The sequence below is a fragment of the Oculina patagonica genome, chromosome 2 (genome assembly GCF_052425735.1).
Source record: "Oculina patagonica isolate OP01 chromosome 2, crgOcupat, whole genome shotgun sequence".
NCBI classification, from domain to species: domain Eukaryota; kingdom Metazoa; phylum Cnidaria; class Anthozoa; order Scleractinia; family Oculinidae; genus Oculina; species Oculina patagonica.
The window spans coordinates 1,043,009-1,068,095 of NC_135759.1; the positions used below are offsets into that span (position 1 = coordinate 1,043,009).

The 25,087-nt window shown below is 38.8% G+C and overlaps 2 protein-coding genes and 1 pseudogene across 2 annotated transcripts; all 3 read left to right on the plus strand.

The window, feature by feature from the left end:
- Positions 1-85: 85 nt before the first annotated feature.
- Positions 86-6,018, plus strand: LOC144642513 (acid-sensing ion channel 1A-like). Its single transcript, XM_078501479.1, has 6 exons — positions 86-1,777; positions 2,097-2,259; positions 3,816-3,878; positions 4,657-4,882; positions 5,312-5,403; positions 5,840-6,018. Exons 1-6 carry the CDS (start codon positions 863-865, stop codon positions 5,977-5,979), a joined length of 1,599 nt encoding a protein of 532 aa, XP_078357605.1. The 5' UTR covers positions 86-862; the 3' UTR covers positions 5,980-6,018.
- A 1,397-nt stretch (positions 6,019-7,415) lies between these two features.
- Positions 7,416-10,321, plus strand: LOC144640414 (acid-sensing ion channel 4-B-like; annotated as a pseudogene).
- Positions 10,322-12,549: 2,228 nt separating this feature from the next.
- Positions 12,550-17,852, plus strand: LOC144642511 (acid-sensing ion channel 2-like). The gene is made up of 6 exons (XM_078501476.1): positions 12,550-13,538; positions 14,034-14,196; positions 14,667-14,729; positions 15,700-15,925; positions 16,103-16,194; positions 16,649-17,852. The coding sequence occupies exons 1-6, from the start codon at positions 12,603-12,605 to the stop codon at positions 16,786-16,788; spliced, it is 1,620 nt and encodes a 539-aa protein (XP_078357602.1). The 5' UTR covers positions 12,550-12,602; the 3' UTR covers positions 16,789-17,852.
- Positions 17,853-25,087: the final 7,235 nt, after the last annotated feature.

Genomic DNA, 25,087 nt, shown 5'->3' on the forward strand with positions numbered 1-25,087 from the left:
TATTTCATATAGGGCGCTTATATTCTTCGTTTTCAACACATTACTCAGTATTAGTTTTGAATTAAGAAGACACGCAGAAATTGAAAGTAAATTTTTATTTCTATATCAAAAGGTAAACAAAGCTGCAAACTTACACTGCTCTTAAGGACTTCATTTCCTATCTTAGCAAGTTTATTTCAATTATTTATTTTTCACCTTTGAAAACAATGACAACAACAACAACAAAAAACCGAGTTGGTATTTCTATAACTAAAGGTAAATACGGGTGCTTGTTGTGAACAAGAGTTATTCTAAAGAACTCTGTGGGAAAATAACCAGCTGAAGAATATCGTTTATTATGCGGGGGAAATTGTTGCCCTGGGGTTGGTTTAATTGGTTTTAAAAAGCTCTACTAATTGTAAAGAACTCATTTCCTATTTTAGCAAAGTTGTCAACTACACAGCGGGGTAAGAATGGTTTTAATTAACGATATAGCCCTTTCTACTATGAGCATCATCATTTCAATAAGAGTGGGTCATAATTAACATGACATCTGCTGATTTCTAACAATCCAAAGATAATTACAATCAGTCCATCTATCGAGGGCATTCGTGAACATCGACGAAAAGGTCTTCCAGTTTTAGACGATTTCTAAAACCATTAAGCGAGCAAGATTCTCGCCCACTGACAACGCGTTGATATTAATGTAGCAGCAAGTGAGTTATACACCCACGATCCATGGAACAAGGGCACTTGAAGAGTCACTACCGGTATCTTAACGGATAGAAAGGTCTCTTAATGCTAAAAACGTTTTTGGGACGAAAATATCAAGCAAGGTTCTCGCTCTTTTTTAAAATCTTACAAAAAATTGCATAGTAACCAAATGATGGCTTTTAAACAGCAAATATTGAGGACGAATGGTCCAAACAAACACGATCCAAGCCGTAAAGACATTAAAGATGAAGATTTAAACGCCGACCACGTTCAACCGGAAGAGTTGAAGTCTTTCGCACAGGACACAACTCTTCATGGGGCTAGATTTTTGTTCGCTGACAACTTTTCCAGAAGACTGTTATGGACTGTGGCAATCTTAGCGTGCCTCGGTTACTGTAGTTATCAAGTAAGCACCTGTGTGATTGAATTTTACAAGCGGCCCTTCAACACAAAAATAACAACTCATATCGGCAAAGAAAGCGGCGAGCTTTCCTTCCCCGCTGTAACATTGTGCAATCTCCATTCCTTCAACGCTCGAAGATTCAGGCAAATTTTGTCAGGAACTAACAGCAGAGACGCAATCGAGAGACAACTAAAAGACATTTCTCTTTTGTTAACAAAATCGAAAGAGGTATTAAACGAAGACTTCAGAAAACGCAATCCAGGGCTTTTTCTTCGTCAAAAAACGACCGAACATACACACAAGTTCCAAGGCTTGTTCAGTTATCAATTGGAAGAAATGCTTTTACCAAGAAGTCCACAGTTTGAGTCATGTTCAATCAATGGAAAGCACTGCGACGAAAATAACTTTACAAGCCACTTAAGTTACATGTTTGGAAAGTGCTTTACGTTTAATTCTGCAGAAGGTGGCAATCCACCGCTTCATGCCACATTGGCCGGCCAAAACAGTGGGTTGAAGCTTCGACTTAACATCGAACGAGACAGTTATTTGCCAAATACGTTAAGCCCCTTTGTAGGGCTAGCAATTCTAATACACGATCAGAGGATATTTCCTATTGTGGAGGAGTTTGGCATCAAAATTCAACCAGGCGTTTCAACCCTTTGTGCCATTAAGAGGAGAAAGGTAAGTACAGGAACTTATTCATAAGAAATAAATTTTCCATCCATCCATTAATAAGGCGTTTTATCCATCCACCCCATCCATCCATTCAACCAGCCATCAAGCCAGCCGGTCAGCAAGCCTGTACTCCAACAGCCAGCCAGCAAACGAAGCAACAAAACTAGTAAGCTCTAGTGGCAAGCTAGTCACTGGCTTGTTGCCAGCAATCTATTCGTTGAGCCATTCAGTCCGCCATCAAGCCAACGGAACGTGACTGAAATACTGGTGTTGTGTTTGTTGCCGAGCTACCTTACGTTTTTAACATCAAATTGTTCCTTTGCAGAAAATTAACCTGGAACACCCGTATGCGACCAACTGCACCAGAAGATCCCTTGATGTGTTCAACACTGAATCTGACATCGCTTACAGCAAGCAGTCATGTCTGTTAAAATGTCGCAATGATTACACTATTAAAAGATGTGGATGCACACCATCACAATTTAAAGGTAAGAAACAATTTTGCCCCAAAGGGAGGGACACATAACTAATACTTTCTTGCCAAAGGTATGAACTGTTTTAAACAGTTAAAAGAACAGCGTAAGTATTGCCGAATAAGGTCCCTGAAATGGACCAGCATCCTTTTCAGTGGAGGTGCAATACTCCTTATACTATAGCCGCTGTCTGACTATGTTTTTAATGAAAGTGTTGTGGTACATTTTAACTCTATTTTACAATTGATATATTCTTATGTTCTGGTGTATGGTAAAACACGATTATAAATATTAAACAAATGGAAATACCAGATTGTACCGAGGGTAAAGTAACCACCCAATTATTAGGAAGATAGATAAAATTTACGATTTCGTTTCTTAATTTAGCAGCATCGATAATAGAAAACAGTGTTTAAGGTCGCGGGGGACACCTTAGGCTCATCATTATGCATTTATTTAAAGCGTATGCACGAAGTACAACGACTCACATCGACAACTTTACGAGATATTTATGACCGGACAAAAATATGAGCGCGTGCGCGTGACTTGTAAAAAATCCCTGTTTCTTTGATATTTTAACCAATTTAAAACAACACTTAGCGACATACGTTCATATAGATTGTAGGAAGTCTTTGAGCTTATTTTTATTTAAATTTGACTATTTCTGCAACTATTGTACTCAGAGTAATCACAAAAATATTCGGCATAAACAATCGTGTCCTTTTTGAAAACGCATTGTTCTCACCATAAAAGCGTGGAATATAATTACCATAATTACATCTCTCCTTGGCAAAATGATCGTATTTAGGTCGGGACACCTTCGGAAATCTCAAAGTTTGGACTTTTCCGACAATTTTGTGGCAGAGAATACAGCGCGGATACAGAACTTCATGACTTGCCACTGCAGATAGGTAAACTATGAATACTGTAGAGTGTCATAACAGAAGCGGAATTTTAAAAGAGCGCTTTTAGAAAGAGGTAGAAGACATTAAATTCAAATTTGCGCACTTAAACCGCCATAACTTGCTGGCAAACTTTAAATTAAAAAATCCGCTTCTGTTATGACACTCTAGAGGTATTGACTGATTAGTTTTTGACAAAATCGCAGTGTGCTGTCTTCTACTCGTTCCGCAAACTCTGCCACAAAATCATGTTTTTCCCAATTTGGCACTAATGAGGCTATAACATCGCCGTAAAATGTAATCTACCAAATAAAAGATGACATTCACAATCTTTCATCATTTCGTTATGTCTCTGTAAATTTTGAGCTTAATCGCACCCATAACAGCAGAGAAATAAGCGTTTTAAAAGATGCAGGTCAAGCAAAATTTCCCTTCATGAATTTATTCATGCTGTTGGTATCCCCCGCGACCTTAAGAAGGGATTTCTAACTGGTACTTTTTTTATTACAAAATCTGAAGGAATCCTGCCAAGACATATATCCTACGTTAACGAGTTTTTTTTGTATTGATGGAAATAAAACTGGATATCATGTGGTTGACGCTGTACATTTTTCTTTATTTTTTACTGAAAATACAATGAATAACTTTTTTCCAAACTATTTTTTATAGCCGACGATTCAGTTCCATTCTGTGCACCGAATGATACAGCATTCTGTGTTTACCGATCATATGGTAAGTCAATATTTTCTTTGATACAACTTGAAGAATGGGCTTAGTCAACAAACACACCAAACAACAACCTAACAACATGAAGTCAATGTAGACAGACCAACATACCAAACAAGGAACTTCTAACGACAACCATAGACAAAACAGACCAACACACAAAGCAAACGACTGGAAAACAAAACATCAAGTGCATACTGAATCACAATAAGCTTTTTTTATATGCTGATTATTTGATACGATAATGGGTTTATGTGATAACCTCTAGATCTCTATTTTAAATCCCCTCATTGTTTGTTTCAGAAGATGTATTTCATACACTGCACTTTTCCGAGGTTTTTTTTCATGAATCAATCAAGCAATCAATCAATCAATAACCAATCGATCAATAATAATAATTAGCAATAATTAACATTTATCATTCAGTCTGTCAGTCTTTCTGTCACAGCAGTCAGTCAGTCAGTGAATCAGTCTGTCAGTCTGTCTGTTAGTCTTTCAGTCAGTCAGTCATTCGGTCAGTCAGTCAGTCAGTCAGTCATTCGGTCAGTCCGTCAGTCAGTCAGTCAGTCAGTCAGTCAGTCAGTCAGTCAGTCAGTCAGTCAGTCAGTCAGTCAGCAATTAGTCAGTCAGTCAATCAAAATCTTTATTAACGTGCCTTAAGTTTTGGTTTACAAGAATTCCCCCGGCCTTGGATTAAAAAGATGTTTCACCTTTCTACTTGTTTGTTATATTCAATTTTCCAACGCGTCCATCCTAAGCTATCTGAAATAATTCATTCTTTCAGAAGAGTTCGGCGTCTCTAGCCAAAAGAATGAATGCGAGAAGGACTGTCCGGAGCCCTGCGAGCAGGTGGAATACAAGACTTCCTTCTCTTACAGTGGACTGCAGAGGGAAGCTCTTATTGAACATCTCATGGCTTTGCTTAACGGCAGTGAAAAGTTATCAGTCGATAGAGCAATTTACGAGCCTTTATTAAACATGACAAGAGCTGAGAGGGAGAAATACATAGAGTAGGTGTTACTTAGTTGTTATGATTTAACTCTGTTCATAGTTGTTGGTGGGCTAAAGTTGAATCTAGCGGTCTGCCATCGTTGCTAGCCGGGGTCATTATTGTTGTTAACATATTAATTGTATATTTATCCAAGGGGAACGGAAAGAGGTGAGTAACAGAGAATTTCTGGAGTGACAGTGTAGTCTAGTGTCTACAGTGTCTCCGTTGATAGTTTGGTTGGTTTTTTGGACTTAGGATCCAGCGGCCCGGAGTCGTTTGTGTTGTTTGTATATTAATTTCCATATTACTGCAAGAGGTATGGAAAGAGGCGTAGGAATTTAGCATGAGAATCCCTAGAATAGCTTCAGTATCTGCAAAACAACTTTTGATCAACATTATGGGAGACGGTTTATATGTAATTCTGGATCCATGTTGTATTTTTCCGCAGTGACAACATTGTTTCTTTGGACATCTATTTTGAAGATCTAAGCTACGACATCATTGAGCAGACTCCTTTGTATGAGATCTGGGCACTGATTGGTTAGTACTACAATTATTTGTTCAATTTTTAAATATTTTTTAATGACCAAGATACAGTGGAGAAAAGTCGGCATTTTAACTTCAACCAAATCAGTCGGTCAGTCTCAGTAATATGTAAAGCAAACTAAAAACAAATGTGAAGTGAAGTCGAAAAATATGTCAAAAATGTTTTGTCTTTGTACCATGAATTGTTTGTTGTTCAAATTTCCCGTAACCAATTGTAAACTGTTTTTTTTTTATGTTGTTTCATGTAAATCTTACAGCTTTCCTTATTCGGTGGGCTTCGAAGAATGGTACCATGCTGCCATTTTCCGGGCTGTTTTTGATCCCTGATTGGTTTATGACGTAGAGCGCGATAACTCGTTGCTTAGGAACAGACGGAAACTGCTGTTGCTAGGAAGTGTGGACTACTTTTTCACTATTTTGTTTCTTCTAGGGAACCTGGGAGGCACCTTTGGTCTCTTCCTGGGAATGAGTCTCCTCACTCTTCTGGAGTTCCTAGATTTTGCCTTCCGGAGAATTTCGTGCTTTCTTCATGGAAAACGGAATAGAAGAGTCATTAATGTGACGCCATGAATATCATATTCCGTGTCAACGGAGAAATTGTATCGCTCCTACGCAGAACAGTACATGTACAAAATAAGCTGATGTTCTCACGAGCTGCGTTGCACCATTGCATTGCACCTTGAAAAATTTGGCTATGAAGTTTGCCGCTTGTAAAAAGCTGTTGACTAAAACTGACTTAATTAACTGATGTCTATTTTTCGAGCACTTATTCTTAAAAACAATAAAAAAAGTACACTCGTCTCGCGGGTAACTCCCTATATATGAAACGGACCTGGTATATAGAGGAGTTAAAATGTGTGCTTTTGTACCACTTGGAAGCTTAAATGAAAAAAAAAGTACAAAAAACTGAGATAAGTGTTGTAAGAGCTTTGAAAAGTAGGACGATAATTTGATATGGAATTTAACGACACAGATCCTGCCATAATCATAATACAAAACAAAAACTTAGGGTAAAGTTTGCTGACTAAAAACTCGTCTTTGACTGGTGAGATACCTCGGATATCGGCGCTTCCCTCTGCAGTCCACTGTAAGAGAAGCAAGTCTTGTATTCCACCTGCTCGCAGGGCTCAGGACAGTTCTTCTCACATTCATTATTTTGGTAAGAGGCACCAAGGAATCGCTTGAACTGTCCATATAAATACTTAAATCGGACCAAGTGATAACCAATCAGATTCAGAAACGTTGTTGTATTTTTTATTTTAAGTTGTCAATAACATGTAGCAGTCAAAGCTCCAAAAGCAAAAGTAAGAATTCCGTTAATAATCAGCAAAAGAGCAAAAGAAACGGCTCAGGACAAAGTGTTTGTTCCAAAAAAGCTGGAAACGCAAATTGGATATATCGGTTTATAATCAGCAAAGCACCACTGTATACGCGAAAAAAAATTCAGTTTATAATAGCAAGAACTTTCTTCAAGTTTGGCTCAATTTGTTTGTGTTATTTGTAATGTCGATAAATCTTATTAAAAAAATGGATTATTTGCTGGCGTTGAGCACAAAATCCGAATGGTCACATTTTAAACACTCGAAATTCACCATATTGCAAAAAAAGCTTCTGAAGTATGCAGATTTTTACTCCAATTTGAATAACAAAACTTAACATTTTGATTGACAACTCACGTGAAACGTTTTAATAAACAAGACAATAGTTGTTCACGTGAGAAACAATATAATGCATACTGACCACTCCTCCCTAACAACAAAGAGTTAGAAGTTAAATTATAAAACAATTTCGTTAGTTTTGCTGGTTGTTAGGGATGTTTGGTATGCATTGTATTGCTTTTCTCATGAACAACGTATTGTCTTTTTTGAAGTTTCACGTGAACTACAATTATCCGATAAACAGGTAGCCAAATTCAGCTCTCACAGAAGTAAAGCTGAGAGCGAAATTTTCGGCTCTCACGGATTACCGGTATTTGTCTGATACCAACTATACTACTTAACCAAATAATGGCTTTTAAAGAGCTAAGTGTGGGGATGAATATTTATGTTTCAAACCTTAACGATCAAGGAAGGAATCGCAACAAAGACGGTGAATCAAACACTGAACATGTTGAAATGGAAGAATTGAAGTCTTTCGCACAAGACACATCTCTTCATGGGGCTAGATTATTGATTCGCTGACAACTTTTTTAGAAGACTGTTTTGGACTGTGGCAATTTTAGCCTGCCTCTGTTACTGTGATTACCAAGTAAGCACCTGTGTGATTGAATTTTACAAGCGGCCCTTCAACACAAAAATAACAACTCATATCATTTCAGATAGCAGCAATAAACTTCTTTTCCCTGCTATAACATTGTGCAATCTCAATGCTATCAACGCTCGTAGATTCAGGCAAATCAGATTGTCCGGACCTTCCAAGAGAAACGCAATCGAGAGACAACTTAAAGATATTTCCCTTTTGATAGCAAGATCGAAAGAGGTATCGAAAGAGGATTTCAAAAAACGCAATCCAGAGCTTTTTCTTCGCCAAAAAACGACCAACATTACACACAAGTTCCAAGGCTTGTTCAGTCATCAATTAGAAGAAATGCTTTTAACAGGAAGCCCACAGTTCGAATCATGTTCAATCAATGGAAAGCACTGCGACGCTAATAACTTTACCAGCTCTTTGTACGTAGCAGAAGAGGCAACCACCGCCTGCCACACTGGCCGGCCAAAACAGTGGTTTGAAGCTTCGACTTAACATCGAACGGGACAGTTATTTGCCAAATACAATAAGCCCCTTTTAGGGCCGCAATCAGAATCAGAAGACATTTCCTATTGTGGAAGAGTTTGGCATCAAACTTCAACCAGGCGTTTCAACCCTTTGTGCCGTAAAAAGAAGAAAGGTAAGTAAAGAGAACTTATGCTTTACTAAGATAATCATCTATCACCCATCCTCCTCTTCACCCTCCTCCTCCTCCTCCCCTCTCTTTTTTCTTTTTTTTTTTTTTTTTTTTCTTCCCCCCCCCATCCATCCATCTATCACCCATCCATCCATCCATCCATCACCCATCCATCTATGTATGACCCATCCATCCATGTATCACCCATCCATCCATCTATCACTCATCCATTCATCCATCCATCCATCCATTCATCCTCTCTTCTCCTCCTCTTCCCCTCCTCCTCTTCCCCATCCATTCCTCTCTCTTCTCTCTCTCTCTCTTCCGTCCTTTTTCCGTCCGTCCGTCCGTTTTTCCGTCCGTCCGTCCGTCTGTCCAGCCAGCCAGGGAACTAGCTAACAAGCCAGCCATCCGACCAGCAAGGCCTGAGGGCCAGCCGAAATCCGACAGCCAGCCAATGGTTTTGTGTTCGACGACGCTATTTTTGAATTATTTTACTTATTTTTTTCATTAACTTGTGTAAAACCTTTCTTTAAAGTGCAAGACAATGTAACGCAAAATATTGTACTGTAAACTACATAGTAGCAAAATAATAAACAATTATTGGATGAGGTTTTTGTGATATTCGGAATAATCAAGGTCAAGGTAAGTGTTAGCTGATAACATTTACCGAGACCTTGATTATTCCGGATATCACAAAAACCGAATCTAATAATTGTTTTATTATACATTGTTTTTCTGATAAAGAAAATAATGAAAAACGATTTCTACCTGTCTTAAAACTTGTGCTAATTCCGGCTGAATGCTTTTTCCTCAAAGTATTTCGTAGTTCCTTCCCAATTTTTGTTAGTCATTTTGTATTTTCTGAGACTTTATTGTCCAGCAATTTTTAAACTAAGGTCAAATTATTTCTCGGTTGAAAAAGCGAATCGACGAACTTGAATTTCCTTTGCCGCCAGATGCCTGACACATTGCTCTTGGAAATCATGCATTGCGCGCGCAACCTACAGATTAGTCATGTTAGTGAATAATCTGCTAGCAGATTATTCACTAATCTGTAGGCTGCGCGGATTCTCAGAATTAGCTGTAGGCTCTTAGCCAATGAGAGGACAGTGAGTTACTACAATGTATAATAAAATGTATAATTTGTTATGTCAGTGAACATATTAAAAAATGGGTTTTCCCGGCGATGAGCACAAGTCCGAATGGTCACATTTTGAAGATTCAAAATTTATCATTATTTTTTAAAAACCTTCTGAAATATGCAAGGGTTTTAATTTACACCCACTTTAATAATAACACTTAAAATTTTGATTAACAACTCACGTGAAACGCTTTAACAAGACAATAGTTGTTCACGTGAAAACAATAATACGCATACTGATCACACAGTTCCCTAACAACAAAGAGTTAGAAGGTAAATTTTAAAAAATTAATTTTGCTGGTTGAAAGGAAGTGTGGTGTGCATACTATTGTTTTACCCATGAACAACCTAGTGTCTGTTTTGACGTTTCACGTGAACTCTTATTATCCGATAAACAGGTAACCAAATTCAGCTCTGACAGAAGTAAAATTGAGAGCGAAATTTTAATTAAATACGGCTCTCACCGTTTTCCAGTATTTGTCTGTTCTCAGATAATTATACTACTTAACCAAATAATGCCTTTCAAACAGAAAAGTGCGGAGTCGAATGTTTCAAACGTACGCGATTCAAGAAGCAGTCACATCGAAGATAAGGTATCAAACACCGGCCATGTTGAAACGGAAGAATTGAAGTCTTTCGCACAAGACACGACACTTCATGGGGCAAGATTTTTGTTCGCTGACAACTTTTTCAGAAGAGTGGTTTGGACTTTTGCAGTTGTATCGTGCCTCGGTTACTGCGGTTATCAAGTTTACAACTGCGTAATTGCGTTTAAAAAGCGGCCCTTCAACACGAAAATAACAACTCATATCAGTTCAGATAGCAGCAGTGAGCTTCTTTTCCCTGCTGATCACATTGTGCAATCTCAATGCCTTCAACGCTAGAAGATACAGACAAATTCTGTCAGGACCTTCAAACAGAGACGAAATCGAGAGACAACTTAAAGACATTTCCCTTTTGATGACAAAATCAAAAGAGGTATTGAAAGAAGATTTTAAAAAACTCAATCCAGGGCTTTATCTTCGTCAAAAAACGACCAAAAATACACACAAGTATCAAGGCATGTTCAGTCATCAAATAGAAGAAATGCTTTTACCAAGTAGCTCGCAGGTCGAATCATGTTCAATTAATGGGAAGCACTGCGGCGCTAATAACTTTACCAGCTTCGTAAGTTTTATGTTTGGAAAGTGCTTTACGTTTAATTCTGCAGAAGGCGACAATTCACTGTTATTTGCTACGTTAGCCGGTCAAAACAGTGGGTTGAAGCTTCGACTTAACATCGAACGAGACAGTTATTTGCCAAATACAATAAGCCCATTTGTAGGGCTCGCAATTTTGATACACGATCAGAAGACATTTCCTATTGTTGAAGAGTTTGGCATCAAAATTCAACCAGGCGTTTCAACCCTTTGTGCCATAAAAAGACGAAAGGTAAGTACACAGAAATTATGCTTTACTAAGAATCCATCTATCACTCATCCATTCATCCATCCATCCCGCCCTCTCTCCCTCCGTCCGTCTGTCCGACCAGCCAGACAGCCAGCCAGTAACCTATCAAAACAACCAGTTATTCGACCAGCCAGCCTCAGCCGGCCAGCCGTAATCCGACAGCCAGCAAGCATACAGCAACTGACTTAAGAGCAAGCCTGCAGCCACTCGCTTGCTGCGAGTGGGTGCCTGGCTTATTTTATTCACCTCGCATTTTATTATGATTGAATTTTTAATTTTCAGCAGTCCAGGAGTCAATGGATTTGAAATTTTCTTTTATTTAAAATTCGTTGCGTAAGAAAATATAAAAATTTATTTCAAACATTACGCCCGCTTTGGCGTAATGGTCGTGAAGCAAATCTTTCAAAAACGAGAACTTCTGAAGTTATGGAAAGGGCTGAAGTGTTTTGTAATATTTTTGCGCTAACAGGTTCTGAAAACCGATACCTAATATAAAAATCTAATAAAAGAAGAACCAATCTTCGTAAAAATAATAATGAAATGCAATCAAAACATAGCTTATGACTTATTATTATTTCAGTAGGTGACTTAAACCTGTCACTTTTATGCAGTTTTGTTCTCTAAGAATTGTCAGTGTTCAAAACTTGAGGCAACTAGTATTTTTTTGGCTTTTGAAATAATTGTTTTTATTCTCCAAATCCATAATAATATTTGAACAAAATTGTCTCGTATTCAACAGCGAAGTGATAAGCCACGGTTTATAATTTTAATACAACGATAAGAAAATTTAATAGAGGACGATGGCGTTTCTCGTGTTTGAGTTTCGTACATTGTTCAGTCAGATTTATTTTGAATTAAGAAGACATGCAAGAACAGACTTCCAGTAGTAATGACAAACATGATAAAAAGTGAGTTTACATTTCTATATCAGAAAGGACAACAAAGCTACAAAGCCACGCTGATTGTAAAGACTTCATTTGCAATCTTGACAAGTTTATTTCAATTATTTATTCAACTTTGAAGTGAAAGACCTCAAAATAATAAACACCAAGTAGGTATTTCTTTATGTGAAGGTAAATACAGCGATACCCCTATATAAAGAAGTGTCAAGGGACTGGAAAAATATGTTTACGGGTGCTGGTTAGAAGTGCATGGCTCGTTCTAACGTCGTCGTGGGAAAACGGCCAGCTGAAGAACATCGTTTATAATGCTGGGGACATTATTATCATGGGGTTCGTTATGTCAGTTTCAAAAGCTACAGTAATTGTAAAGAACTCATTTCCTATTTAAGCATGTTTGGCAACTACCCTGAGGGCTAAGGTGAATTTTAATTAACAATATAACCCTTTCTACTATAAGCAACATCATCATTTAAAAAAAAAGTGACATAAAAAAACATGACATCTGGTGGTTTCTTACAATCTAAAGACGATTTCAATCAGTCAGCTGATCAAAGGCACCAAGGATATAAAGGTCTACCAATTTTTGACGATATCAAAAAACCTTCTGAACCGAAAAAGATTCTGGCCCGCTTTATGAAAATGACTCGAATTTAAATTACGTGTTGATTTTAACCAGACAGAAAGTGACCCATACGGACACGATCCACGGAGCAACTCTAGACTTTTAAAAGACATTGCTGGTTTCGCCATGGCTACCAAGGTCCACTGATTATAAAACGTTTTTGAAAATCAATAATCAAGCAAGTTCCTCGTCATGAAATCGCATGGTGGCCAAATAATGGCTTTTACACAGAGAAGTGCGATGACCAACGAACCAAACGCACACGATCCAAGAAGCAAAGACATCAAAGATGAAGACTCGAACGCCGACAATGGTGAAATGGAAAAATTTAAGTCTTTCACACAGGACACAACTTTACACGGTGCCAGATTTTTGTTCGCTGACAACTGTTTCAGAAGACTGTTATGGACTGTGGCAGTTGTCGCATGCCTCGGTTACTGTGGTTACCAAGTTTGCACATGTGTGAATGAATTTTACAAGCGGCCCTTCAACACGAAAATAACAACACACATCGGTAAAGAAAGCAGCGAGCTTCTCTTCCCAGCTGTAACACTGTGCAATCTCAATGCCTTCAACGCTCGAAGATACAGACAATTTTTGTCAGGATATTCCAACAGAGAGACAATCGAAAGGCAACTCAAAGATATGTCTCTAATGACAAAAAGGTCGAAAGAGATATTAAACGAAGATTTCAAACACCGCAATCCAGGGTTTTTTCTTCGCCAAAATAAGAGCAAAAATACAAACAAGTCCCTAAGAATGTTCGGCTATCAATTAAAAGAAATGCTTTTGCCAAGTAGCTCGCAGTTCGAGTCATGTTCAATCAATGGAAAGCAGTGCGACGCAAATAACTTTACCAGCTACCAAAGTTTTCTTTTTGGAAATTGCTTCACGTTTAATTCTGCAGAAGGTAGTAATCCACTGCTACACGCCACATTGGCCGGCCAAAACAGTGGTTTAAAGATTCGACTGAATATCGAAAGGAAAAGCTATTTGGCAAACCCTCTTAGTCCATTTGTAGGAATTGCAATTTTGATACACGATCAGAAGACATTTCCTATTGTGGAAGAGTTTGGCACCAAAATTCAACCTGGCGTTTCAACCCTTTGTGCTATAAAAAGAAGAAAGGTAGGTCCAGAATCCATCCAACTTTCCTTCCTTTCCTCCCTCCTTCCCTCCCTCCCTCCCTCCCTCCCTCGCTCCACCCCTCTCTCTCTCCCTCCCTCCCTCCATCCATCCATCCATCCCATCCATCCATCCATTTATCCATCTATCCGCCCATCCATTCATCTAGCCAGCCAGACAGGAAGAAGAGAGAAGAAGAAGAAGAAGACAGACAGACAAACAGAGAGCCAGCCAGCTTAGTAAGCCAGCCAGAGAGTCAGCCTGTCAGCTAGCTAGCCAGCTAGCCAGACAGTCAACCAATCAACCAGCCAACCAACCAACCAACCAACCAATCAACCAGCTTAGCAGCAAGTAAACCTCTGACTCAAACAGTCAGCCAGCCAGCCATTCGCTGATCCACTGAGCTCACCATTAAGCCAGCCATGCTTTCCCGAATACCTGTGTTGTATTTTTCCAGAGATACTGTACTCTTTTTGATTTCAAATATTTCCTTTGCAGATAATTAACTTGGAAAAGCCGTATGCGACCAACTGCAAAAGTGGATCCCTTGACGCGTTCAACAGCGATTCTGAGATCGCCTACACCAAGCAGGCTTGTCTGTTAAAATGTCGCAATGATTACACTATTAAAAGATGTGGCTGCACACCACCACAATTTAAAGGTAAGAACCAACTTGCTCCAGAAGTCTCACACATAACTAATATCTTCTACGAAAAAGAATGATGTTTAGATCAGTTTGCTGCAGATACTCATCAAGGAGACGCTATTCGCAGATATCGATGTTGCCGCTCTGACCGCCCAAATAGGAACCGTGTTCGATTCCAAAACAAGACTGTTCTGGCACAGGCATGCATCCCAAGCATGTTTACATTTCTTTCTCAGTGGCACTTGCGCTGGCTCGGTCATGTAAGTCGAAGGGAAGGTGTGGGTGCTGATGCTGCCCTCTGCCATCTGCGCTCTCTTTTTTTCCCTTTTTCTTTCTTATATTCCCCACGATATCGATCAAGGCCTGTTTTCGAGCTAACGGGAATCAAACTGAGTATCACGAGATTGAAGCTGTATATTCACTTTTTTCATAGAACTTTTTACATAGAAAATACAATAATAATTATTTTTACATTTTTTTTACAGCCGACGCTTCAGTTCCCATTTGTGCACCGAATGACACGGTGCTCTGTGTTTACCGATCATATGGTATGTCATCAATTTTTAGGGGCACCCATCGAGAATATAGTTCAAAACCACTTAAAGATAGCACCGTTGAACGTGTTTTAGTATTTAAACGGTAGATATAGAGATATTTTTATCCCCTAAAATTTTTTATCTGTTCGGATTTCCTAGCTGAAAGTCTAGTGATCCGAAAGTTATGGTATCAAAACTTACCTTTTCGAAAAAATTCCAGCCAGAGAAGGGCTCCCGAAAATTTTAGGGTGACCTTTTTAGAATAAAAATCCGTTAAAATGAACAATTAAACCATTTTTTAGATATTCGAAAATCCTATGAAAAGCAGGCAATTAAAAAAATTTACAATGAATGTTCCGAAATTTCTAGATCTCAAATCGTCTTCCGAACAGATATTTTAACGAAATATTCCGTTGGGTGCCCCTGTATTTTTTGATACAACTTGAAGGGGCGTCAAACTGCCGTGCTTTTTGTCTGACATAAAACCAAAGCAAACAACTCATATCTGAACAATCACAACAATAACCATACAAGGACCAAACAGCCAGCCAACAAACAAACCAACACACCAAACAAATACCTGACAAACAGACAACGGGTGTATGCTGGCTTAATCGCGGCAAGGTTTCGTTTTGTTTATGTTGGTTGAAAGATACAGTGGGTTGATGTATGGCAATTTACTGGGCCATAGTTTCTCTCTTTTGAATCCACTCGATATTTGTTTCTAAAGTTGTTTGAAACACTGCGTATTAGCAGACACCGTACACTCTCCATGTAGCTAAGGGCTCATGCATGACTACTTTAAAAATACCACTGCATTTTACCGCTATATAATCATTCTGACAAGACTGATTTTTCATTTGCAACTTTCCCTCGCATCTTCCGGCCTTGGACTAAGAAGATATTTTACCTTTAAATGTTTTGTTACATTCAATTTTCCAAGGCGTATCTTAGCTGTCTAAAATGTTATTCACTCTTACAGAAGAGTTTGGTGTCTCTAGCAAAAAGAATGAATGCGAGAAGAACTGTCCTGAGCCCTGCGAGCAGGTGGAATACAAGACTTCCTTCTCTTACAGTGGACTGCAGAGGGAAGCTCTTATTGAACATCTCATGTCTTTGCTTAACGGCAGTGAAAAGTTATCAGTCGATAGAGCAATTTACGAGCCTCTTTTGAACATGACGAAAGCTGAAAGGGAGAAATATATAGAGTAGGTGTTACTAAGTTGTTTTGATTCAACTCCATTCATATAATGGCTGATGTGTAGAACTTTGGGTCCAGCGGTCTGGTATCGTGGCTGACCGGGGTCACTTAAGTTGTTTACATATAGTTTTTTTGATGGAAAGGTTAGCATTTAATTATGTATTTGTGTTGTACTTTTCCTCAGCGACAACATTGTTTCCTTGGACATCTATTTTGAAGATCTAAGCTACGACATCATTGAGCAGACTCCTTTGTATGAGATCTGGGCACTGATTGGTTAGTACTGTAATTATTGTTTTTGTAAACATAATCAGTAGTCAGTCTCAATTACATGTAAAACAAATTAAGATCAATTGCTAAGTGACTGAGTTAAAAATTAAAAAGGGTGTTAGAATTGTTTTTCTTCCTATCATTCACCTTTAGCACTATTTTGTCAGTTCAGATCTTCTTTAAACAATATTGTAAACTGATTGTTTTCGTAACAATGCTGCCTTTGGTATAGAAGTTTTCTATGCTTTACACCTATAAACTCTCGTAATTTCGGTGGGACCTGAAATCCGGGATCGTGGTTCATTGGCCATTTTGGTACCCTGATTGGTTTTTTTTGGCGCGATAGCTCTAACTTAGGAACAGGCGGTTCCTAGCAGTAGCCCTAAATTCACTTTTGGTAAATTTTCCCACTAAACGAACTGCTTATGCCTGACCTGATTTGTCATCATTCTTTCTTCAGGGAACTTGGGAGGTACATTTGGGCTCTTCCTTGGAATGAGTCTCCTCACTCTTCTGGAATTCCTGGATTTTACCTTCCGGAGAATATCGTGCTTATTTCAAGGAAAACGGAACACAAGAGTCATTAATGTGAGGAGCTAAATATCTTAGCCTGCGCCAACGGAGATACGGAGTTGCTCCTATAAGCAGAGCAAAACATGTACAAAAAAGCTGTTTTTTTCACGAACTATACTAAACTCTATCGTGAAAAATTTGCCAATGGAATTTGCCGCTTATTGAAAGCCGTTGACATAAAATATTCGAGCACTAATTCTTAGCAGGAAACGGCGTAATAAAACGCATACTCGCCACGTGGGAAACTCCCTGTATATAGCACTGATGAGGTCGATGGACGCACCGAGGAGTTAAAGACGAGTGTTTTGGTACCACTTGTCGTAGTTCACCAAGCTGGAAACATGAAATTGCTTATAAAACTTGCACAATAAATAGATTTATATATTATGGACAGTCTTTGACGACACGAATTCCATGGTTAAACGTTTGCTGAATAAAAACTCAAGAGCCCTGCTGAGACTTTGACTGTGAAACAAGAGAAAAGAAAACCGTTATTTAAGTGTGCGTGAATGACGCGCGCCTGAACTGTCCTATATGCAAGAAGTCAAATCGGACCAACTAATAACCAATCAGATTCGAGAATTTTGTTGTAGTTCTGGCTACAAAATGTATAGCCCTAGTAAATGATCCAGCTCACCACGAGTTTATTCCAGCTCAGTTGGTTAGAGCGCCCAACTGGTATCTGGGAGCCCATAGGTTCGATTCCCGTCGGGGACTTAGAATTTTTCTTTGTCCCATGCTCGTGTCATGTTGAACAATTCATCTTCATTATTCATCACCGAGCTTAAAATTATTCCATCTTTACTATTTACTACTGACACCCTTGATGATTTCGACATTGCTGTTCCTAGCAGTATGCAGGACGCGTGTCACATATCAACCTAGCAAATGGCCCAGCTCACCACGAGTCTCTCGTAGCTCAGTTGGTTAGAGCGCCCAACCGGTTTTCTGGGCGGGCATGGGGATCCCATCGGGACTCAGATTTTTTCTTTGTCCCATGCTCGTGTCATTGTTGAAAACTCATCATCATTAACTTGTATAGATACCAATAACATGTAACTTAATGTTTGGAGATTGATTTGAAAATAAATTTAAACGTCGTCAATAAAACAAGAATCAGGGTTATTTAAAATATTTGTCACTTTGTTGTCCCCCAAGTATTTGCTTTCTTTCCTATCCGGCTATGTACTTAAACAGAATTCACCTTAACACTCGTCAAATTAAGACGGAGAGGAAACAATGTCAAATGAAGCTTCAGCAATATTTTTCTAGTGATTTCATGTTTACTTAGGCGCAAATTAAAGAATTCCAGTTCTGTAAGCAGTCCCCGCTAGCGCATGGCCGCGCACAGGAGTAGTTTGGTCTCCTTTCTGTGTATTTTGGTTTCAACGCGTTGCGTTAAGCTAGTGTTATGCTCCTAATATACAAGTGCACCCTTAATATATAAAATTAAAATATATTATGGTGGTTTCCTATTTCGCTCAGAAGAAAATTTCTGGGTTACTAAATACTACTTTAATTGTCATAGTCTATAAGATTCGAACTTTGGTCGCACACCGTACCTCACCGATTTCGCTGAAATTTGGCATGCAGTCTTGTTTTAGGGTCCTAACTACCAAATGGATATTAAAAAGTTTCAATTCTTTTTATTTTGGAAAATATCGAGAAGGCCGATTTGAAGCGTCCGTGACGGCCCGCCAACATGGCGGATCGAAGGTGTTCTTGTTAGTTCGACACTGAACCTGCCGTCACAGTTTCTCGATCATACTTGGCATAGTTATAAAGAACTATCTTTCTTCTTTCTATATATCAAAATAGATTTGGCAAATGTTGAGTTTGGATGATCAACGGCCAGAAGTTCGAAGGTATGTTAACGATGTTTTGAACAGTCTCAAATTTACTACAAAATGAAAGGCTTATAACTCCACTGTTATCTCGATTTAGAACAAGCCATTTACCATGAACAAAGCTTGTTCATTGGTGAATTGATTCCATTAATAAAAAAATTGGGGAAATGTAACCGTTAAGAATAAAAAATTATGGAACCTCTAGTAAATTGGCCATTTCAGCGCCATTTCAGCGGATCAGCTCATTTAACAGCAAATAATCGGGAGAAACATGAAAGGGTTACAGTCGTTTATAATAAGCAGTTTCCATGTATTCTTTGCTTATCTGAAACAAATACATGATCTTTGCCAAAGATATGGCGATTTTTGAGCGTACGATCGTTTCTCCAAATTTTTATGTCGGCAACTTTATTTTATTTGTTGTCGAGATTATACGCTGTTGTTATTCAATATTCGTTTCACAAGAACTTCTGTTGCTCGCATTTCCCAAATCACTGTTTAAGAAATTGCCCATTCCGTAACAGGGTCATTCTTACTTTTTCTTTAAAAATTACTAGGAAAGCAAGAATGTCATAGAACGGTTTTATACTAGTAAAAATACCTGTCAGACAAAAATTCAACTGTTTGTGTTATCTGGCTGTTTTCACAAATATGCAAATTTAGGAATTCTTAAAGTGCCTATCTTTAACTATTTCACGCTTAAAGATTCCTCTAAATCTTTTCGCCTACCTTTAGGACAAACGAAGTTTTGTGTCTCCAAGCAGAATGCTCGTTATCAGCAATGAAAGTCGAAGAGATACAGAAGCTCGAGTAAAATTCTAACTGCTGTGAAATGAACATCGTTTGAGCTTGACGTGTATTTATAGATTGCTCATTTAACAGCAAATAATCGGGAGAAACATGAAAGGGTTACAGTCGTTTATAATAAGCAGTTTTCAGGTATTCTTTGCTTATCTTAAACAAATACATGATCTTTGCCAAAGATATGGCGATTTTTGAGCGTACGATCGTTTCTCCAAATTTTTATGTCGGCAACTTTATTTTATTTGTTGTCGAGATTATACGCTGTTGTTATTCAAGTATTCGTTTCACAAGAACTTCTGTTGCTCGCATTTCCCAAATCACTGTTTAAGAAATTGCCCATTCCGTAACAGGGTCATTCTTACTTTTTCTTTAAAAATTACTAGGAAAGCAAGAATGCCATAGAACGGTTTTATACTAGTGAAAATACCTGTCAGACATAACTTCAACTGTTTGTGTTATCTGGCTGTTTTCACAAATATGCAAATTTAGGAATTCTTAAAGTGCCTATCTTTAACTATTTCACGCTTAAAGATTCCTCTAAATCTTTTCGCCTACCTTTTGGCCAAACGAAGTTTTGTGTCTCCAGGCAGAATGCTCGTTATCAGCAATGAAAGTCGAAGAGATACAGAAGCTCGAGTAAAATTCTAACTGCTGTGAAATGAACATCGTTTGAGCTTGACGTGTATTTATAGATTGCGCTCGAGCTCCGTTAATTAAGTTTATTCATTTGGCGATCAGATAAAAATCAATGAATGATCAGTGGTGCCTTCGTATCCTCTTTTGTTCTTTTACACGGTGGCCTGAATTTGGAACCGTTTGGGGAATTGATTATCAATTACTCTTCGTTATGCCATGTCACCCCTTAATGTGGGAGCGCCGCGCCTCAATTCACGATAAAAAATTTATGGCCGCCCGGTCCATTTATGTAGTTCTCCGCCAGGTCTCTCAATAGGCAGGTTACGAGCCTAGTGGCCCATCCGGCCGGAGCTCATACCGGTTTCCGCAACGTGAAGCGACAACGAGTATTTTTTACTCCACCCGGATGGGATGCTATTCCATCGCAGGGTTACCTCCCTTCCCGAAAAGCTAAAGATTGACTGGCAATCATTTTTTAACCTGGGTAAGGAAAGGGACTCTGGGAGTTGAGAGGCTTTCCAAAGAACTTAACGCATTGTCCCCCAAAAGCTCTATCCAGGACTGTTTGGTCCAGAGTCCAGCGCAGTGACAATTATTAGGCCATCACGCTCCCCAACCGTGAAAGAAAGTGCAAAAATCTGCTTGTATAAGCCCTGGGGTTGTACAGTTTGGTACGAAATGTGGGCTTTTAAATGTGTTAATTAAGTTTATTCATTTGGCGATCAGATAAAATCAATGAATGATCAGAGTTATTAAAGTCCATTTCTAAGCACGAGAGACACGGAAGTTTGTTTCAGAAGCATTTATGCATAGAAATACCGGTTTATTATTGACTGACGCGGTTAAAAAATACTCGGCTTTTAGCGGTAAATCTGCATTTATAATAGCTGGGAGTTTGGGGGTTTTTTTGGTGTTGTTGTAGGAAGGCGGGGGGAGGGGGTGGAAGTGGTGCCTCCGAATCCTCTTTAGATCTCTGACACAGTGGTCTGAATGTTGAACAAAAGAGCTCATCTGTTAATAAGCATAATGCGAGCTGATTTTGAAATGAACATGACTTTACGTTTGTGTCATCAGTAATTATCGTGTTCGAAGAAGGCGTGGCTTACTCGCGGCAAGAACAACATAACAGTGAAGCTAACATATTTTCCTCATTGATTTGAAATGAATTTCGAATCAATTCTTTTTAGGGCAAGTTAAAAGATACAAATGTTTTTCGTCCAGATTTTTACAAAAAAAGCAGGTGAGAACTTGGCTGTTTTTGTTATCTCGGACTTTTTTTTTATTAAAGTCGAACCTCTCGAGTTCCATAAGGACACCTCTCGTGATGCGTCATGACTTACATCACGTATGTCCTTATCGCCGACCTAGCTAGGTGAAGAAAGGGACTACCGTAATTACTCGAGTAAGCGCCGCGGCGCTTATTAAATTTTTTACGCCTCCAGTGCGGCGCTTATTCGAGGGCGGCGCTTATTAAAAAGTTTGACGCCACAAAGAATCTAATCCTTTACATTTATTAAAATAGGGTCCCCTGATTGCCAAAAGTCGTCTCTTGCTGAAGATTGTACTGAAGAATGTTCAATAGAAAAACTGAGCGGTAAAACAAGCACTTTGAACTGCAGAACGTCGCTTTTGATGGAAAGAAATGGAAAAGAATTCTGTTTCTAGTTAAACAGATTTCCTTGAATAAGCGCCGCATCGGGACTGCGGCGCCGGGGGCGGCGCTTATTCGAGGGCGCCGCTTATTCGGGGGCAGCGCTTATTCGAGTAGATACGGTATGATCGTACAGAGGCTTTCCGAAGAACTCAACGCAATATCCCCCCAAAGCTCGAACCGGGATTTAAAAATCTCAAAAAAGTGTTAATATGAATTGTAAATCCACTCATAGCGGTCTGGCCTTACTAAAACCTGGAGAGAGAAAAGACAGTGGGCAGATAAATGAAAGCTGTTCGAGAGTACGCTGTTGAGCAGATTCTGTGAAATTCCCCTTTTTATCCTTTTCTCTCATAAGCCCTCCCAATTCAAGGCCCATATATTTCTTCCAAGTCAACTGTCAAAGTTTAAGGCCACTTTTTTCCTACCAGGTTACCGTCTTGAGAGTTTTAAATTTTATTAAATCTTGGTGACACTGTCCCTTTAATTCATTAATGTAATTTAAATCAGTTTATAAAAACGTTTTTCAGAAAACAAGAAGTTTTTTTAATTTCGCTTTAAGCCACCGCACCCCAACCACGGATATAAGACCTACCACATTTAAAAGCCCACATTTCGTACCAAACTGTACAACCCCAGGGCTTATACAAGCAGGTTTTTGCACTTTCTTACACGGTTGGGGAGCGTGATGGCCTAACAATGGTCACTGCGCTGGACTCTGGACCAAACAGTCCTGGATAGAGCTTTTGGGGGACAATGCGTTAAGTTCTTTGGAAAGCCTCTCAACTCCCAGAGTCCCTTTCCTTACCCAGGTTAAAAAATGATTACCAGTCAATCTTTAGCTTTTCGGGAAGGGAGGTAACCCTGCGATGGAATAGCATCCCATCCGGGTGGAGTAAAAAATACTCGTTGTCGCTTCACGTTGCGGAAACCGGTATGAGCTCCGGCCGGATGGGCCACTAGGCTCGTAACCTGCCTATTGAGAGACCTGGCGGAGAACTACATAAATGGACCGGGCGGCCATAAATTTTTTTATCGTAAATTGAGGCACGGCGCTCCCACATTAAGGGGTGACATGGCATAACGAAGAGTAATTGATAATCAATTCCCCGAACTGTTCCAAATTCAGGCCACTGTGTAAAAGAACAAAAGAGGATAGGAAGGCACCACTTCCACACCCCCGAGCCCCCCCCCCCCCCCGAGCCCCCTCAAAAAAAAACTACACCAAAAAACACCCCAAACTCCCAGCTATTATAAATGCAGATTTCCCGCTCAAAAATAAACCGGTATTTCTATGCATAAATGCTTCTGAAACAAACTTCCGTGTCTCTCGTGCTTAGAAATGGACTTTAATAACTCTGATCATTCATTGATTTTTATCTGATCGCCAAATGAATAAACTTAATTAACGGAGCTCGAGCGCAATCTATAAATACACGTCAAGCTCAAACGATGTTCATTTCACAGCAGTTAGAATTTTACTCGAGCTTCTGTATCTCTTCGACTTTCATTGCTGATAACGAGCATTCTGCCTGGAGACACAAAACTTCGTTTGGCCAAAAGGTAGGCGAAAAGATTTAGAGGAATCTTTAAGCGTGAAATAGTTAAAGATAGGCACTTTAAGAATTCCTAAATTTGCATATTTGTGAAAACAGCCAGATAACACAAACAGTTGAAGTTATGTCTGACAGGTATTTTCACTAGTATAAAACCGTTCTATGGCATTCTTGCTTTCCTAGTAATTTTTAAAGAAAAAGTAAGAATGACCCTGTTACGGAATGGGCAATTTCTTAAACAGTGATTTGGGAAATGCGAGCAACAGAAGTTCTTGTGAAACGAATACTTGAATAACAACAGCGTATAATCTCGACAACAAATAAAATAAAGTTGCCGACATAAAAATTTGGAGAAACGATCGTACGCTCAAAAATCGCCATATCTTTGGCAAAGATCATGTATTTGTTTAAGATAAGCAAAGAATACCTGAAAACTGCTTATTATAAACGACTGTAACCCTTTCATGTTTCTCCCGATTATTTGCTGTTAAATGAGCAATCTATAAATACACGTCAAGCTCAAACGATGTTCATTTCACAGCAGTTAGAATTTTACTCGAGCTTCTGTATCTCTTCGACTTTCATTGCTGATAACGAGCATTCTGCTTGGAGACACAAAACTTCGTTTGTCCTAAAGGTAGGCGAAAAGATTTAGAGGAATCTTTAAGCGTGAAATAGTTAAAGATAGGCACTTTAAGAATTCCTAAATTTGCATATTTGTGAAAACATCCAGATAACACAAACAGTTGAATTTTTGTGTGACAGGTATTTTTACTAGTATAAAACCGTTCTATGACATTCTTGCTTTCCTAGTAATTTTTAAAGAAAAAGTAAGAATGACCCTGTTACGGAATGGGCAATTTCTTAAACAGTGATTTGGGAAATGCGAGCAACAGAAGTTCTTGTGAAACGAATACTTGAATAACAACAGCGTATAATCTCGACAACAAATAAAATAAAGTTGCCGACATAAAAATTTGGAGAAACGATCGTACGCTCAAAAATCGCATATCTTTGGCAAAGATCATGTATTTGTTTCAGATAAGCAAAGAATACATGGAAACTGCTTATTATAAACGACTGTAACCCTTTCATGTTTCTCCCGATTATTTGCTGTTAAATGAGCTGATCCGCTGAAATGGCGCTGAAATGGCCAATTTACTAGAGGTTCCATAATTTTTTATTCTTAACGGTTACATTTCCCCAATTTTTTTATTAATGGAATCAATTCACCAATGAACAAGCTTTGTTCATGGTAAATGGCTTGTTCTAAATCGAGATAACAGTGGAGTTATAAGCCTTTCATTTTGTAGTAAATTTGAGACTGTTCAAAACATCGTTAACATACCTTCGAACTTCTGGCCGTTGATCATCCAAACTCAACATTTGCCAAATCTATTTTGATATATAGAAAGAAGAAAGATAGTTCTTTATAACTATGCCAAGTATGATCGAGAAACTGTGACGGCAGGTTCAGTGTCGAACTAACAAGAACACCTTCGATCCGCCATGTTGGCGGGCCGTCACGGACGCTTCAAATCGGCCTTCTCGATATTTTCCAAAATAAAAAGAATTGAAACTTTTTAATATCCATTTGGTAGTTAGGACCCTAAAACAAGACTGCATGCCAAATTTCAGCGAAATCGGTGAGGTACGGTGTCCGCGAACTTTAAAAAAAGCTCGAAAATTATGGAGTATTACACTTAAATTACCTTAGAGTTAATGGTCTACTTTCCAGCATCTGAAAAGAACTCGTCCTGAATAGACTTTTTTCGCTTGGGCGTTTTGTTGCCCCGTTACAGACCATGTGATGATACTCTTGGGAATTCCTG

Coding starts and splice junctions, on each gene's coding strand:
- LOC144642513 (XM_078501479.1), top strand. CDS start 863: ATGATGGCTTTTAAACAGCAAATATTGAGGACGAATGGTCCAAACAAA. Junction 3,879..4,656: donor CTGTGTTTACCGATCATATG/GTAAGTCAATAT, acceptor TCATTCTTTCAG/AAGAGTTCGGCGTCTCTAGC. Junction 5,404..5,839: donor TGAGATCTGGGCACTGATTG/GTTAGTACTACA, acceptor TGTTTCTTCTAG/GGAACCTGGGAGGCACCTTT.
- LOC144642511 (XM_078501476.1), top strand. CDS start 12,603: ATGAAATCGCATGGTGGCCAAATAATGGCTTTTACACAGAGAAGTGCG. Junction 13,539..14,033: donor GTGCTATAAAAAGAAGAAAG/GTAGGTCCAGAA, acceptor TTTCCTTTGCAG/ATAATTAACTTGGAAAAGCC. Junction 14,197..14,666: donor CACACCACCACAATTTAAAG/GTAAGAACCAAC, acceptor TTTTTTTTACAG/CCGACGCTTCAGTTCCCATT.